At 34.8% G+C, this 1,876-nt stretch overlaps 1 protein-coding gene across 1 annotated transcript; it reads right to left on the reverse strand.

Annotated features, from left to right (window-relative positions):
- Positions 1-252: 252 nt before the first annotated feature.
- Positions 253-1,673, reverse strand: LOC110440865 (ubiquitin-like modifier-activating enzyme 6; the record flags this gene model as incomplete). Its single annotated transcript, XM_021483988.1, has 4 exons — positions 253-339; positions 823-890; positions 1,192-1,338; positions 1,607-1,673. Coding segments are annotated over 4 exons (369 nt in total), but the record flags the coding sequence as incomplete, so codon positions are not given.
- Positions 1,674-1,876: the final 203 nt, after the last annotated feature.

The raw sequence follows: 1,876 nt of genomic DNA on the forward strand, positions 1-1,876 counted from the left end.
ACAGCCAACCTGGCAAGGAGCAAAGTCATAGTCTGTATACAACCAACAAAACAAATATCAAGCATGACTTTAGGCTTTATCCTTCTCTATAGAAGATTTTTTTTCAAAACAAACTGACGCGGGACATTCATCAGATAGACAGACCTTTATACTCAACTGTTTCTTTGTTTTGTTTAACTTAAGTGTTACATTTTCACAAAAAATACTACACCCTAGCAAAGCAAAGACAAAACATCAGGATAATCAACACACAAGCTTACCATAAACAATCTCATGTTGGCTAGCTGACAGCATTTGCTCTCCCCTATACAGATTCTCAGAGCATCATACCGATCACCTCTGTAAAATACAAGAATCTATCATAAGATCACGTAATTATTCAGTCATATCATATCAGTTTTGTATAAATATGTCTAACACTTTACTTCATGTAAAACATAAAATCAAACGACTATCAATTTCTTAGGAACAATCAGTTTCTGCATATGTGTTATCGTCTTGGTTAAAAAATCTTTACTGACTTTATTAAAAGCTCTGCATAATCTTTATGATAGCACTTTTTTTTATTTGTGACTTAGATAAAAAATACTCTGCAAATAGGTTCCAGATATTATTTTTCATATCATGATGGTTTTTGACTGAAAGTTGTAGGTTATATAAATGAGAATTAATTCACTCCAATAGATAAATCTTAATCCATCAATTCTGCATGTAATTTTATTAATATATCTCTTATAACTTCAAAAATAAATATATTTATGACTGATTTCACAAAGGGTGACAACAGATTAATTAGAACAATTAAGCAATTATGCAATTTACCTTGGCTGGAACTGGGCTGGGTTGATGGCGTCTGTCTTATTGACAACATCAACAGCATCTAAATATAGCTGTAATACAAACGTGTCACAACATAAGACGAGACCTATCATAGCTAGTGTTAGATAACATACTAAACAGAAGCTTCAACATATTTAGTTCACTCAGGGAAAAATTTACTAGGAAATGAAATCAATTGCTCTGCTAGGAGGGAAAATGGCACTTTAACTTGTATTTAAAGTCAAAACACCTAAGCTCGACTGAATAGGCACCAAATTTTGAACAGTGTTACCATCGGTGTCACACTGTTCAGTAAAATTTGTCACCAACTAAACAAGTTTTGAATTGTTCTTGATTCAAAAAGCAACTGACCCACTGATTGAGGGGAGTGAACTTTCCCGTGAGTGCCTTGAGCCCCTCCTGAGCCACAAATCCCCCGATAGCTGCACACAGAGGAGCAAAGCATCCGCGGGCTGTGAATGACAACATTCGCACCAGGTCCTCATCCACTGGCTCCACCTGGTGGGAAAGACAGACAGAGAAAACACAATGATTCAATTTATCTATGTTAATATCTCAACAACATTAAACAGATTTAGCATTTATATTCTGCGTGCAGAAATTTGCCTTTCTTTTGTGATACAAACAATTGTTGTCATCATTCAAACAACTAATCTCATAAAAATATTGTTGAAAGCATGACTCTTTTTTACTCATATATCAATTTTACTATTAAATTATTTGATTTGCAACATAATCTCAAGTCTTTCAATATATGATGTCCAACCTTGTTAGTGAGGTTCTTGTTGATATCATGAGCAAGGGACACAACTCTGGCTGCATCTTTCTGACACCTGAAACACAACAAACCTTCATCATCCTTGTATAATAAATGCACATTGTCACTTAAGACCACAGTCAAGTAATTACAGCAGAATTCGTTTTGACTGTTTTGAAGAAATCATATAAAACATTCCCCTCCCTAACCTATCCACTCACCCACCATTTCCAACTCTCCGTTTTATTTTTCCTTTTTGGCCCAACTCTCATTCCCAAT

The sequence above is a fragment of the Mizuhopecten yessoensis genome, unplaced genomic scaffold, assembly GCF_002113885.1.
Source record: "Mizuhopecten yessoensis strain PY_sf001 unplaced genomic scaffold, ASM211388v2 scaffold712395, whole genome shotgun sequence".
Taxonomy (NCBI): domain Eukaryota; kingdom Metazoa; phylum Mollusca; class Bivalvia; order Pectinida; family Pectinidae; genus Mizuhopecten; species Mizuhopecten yessoensis.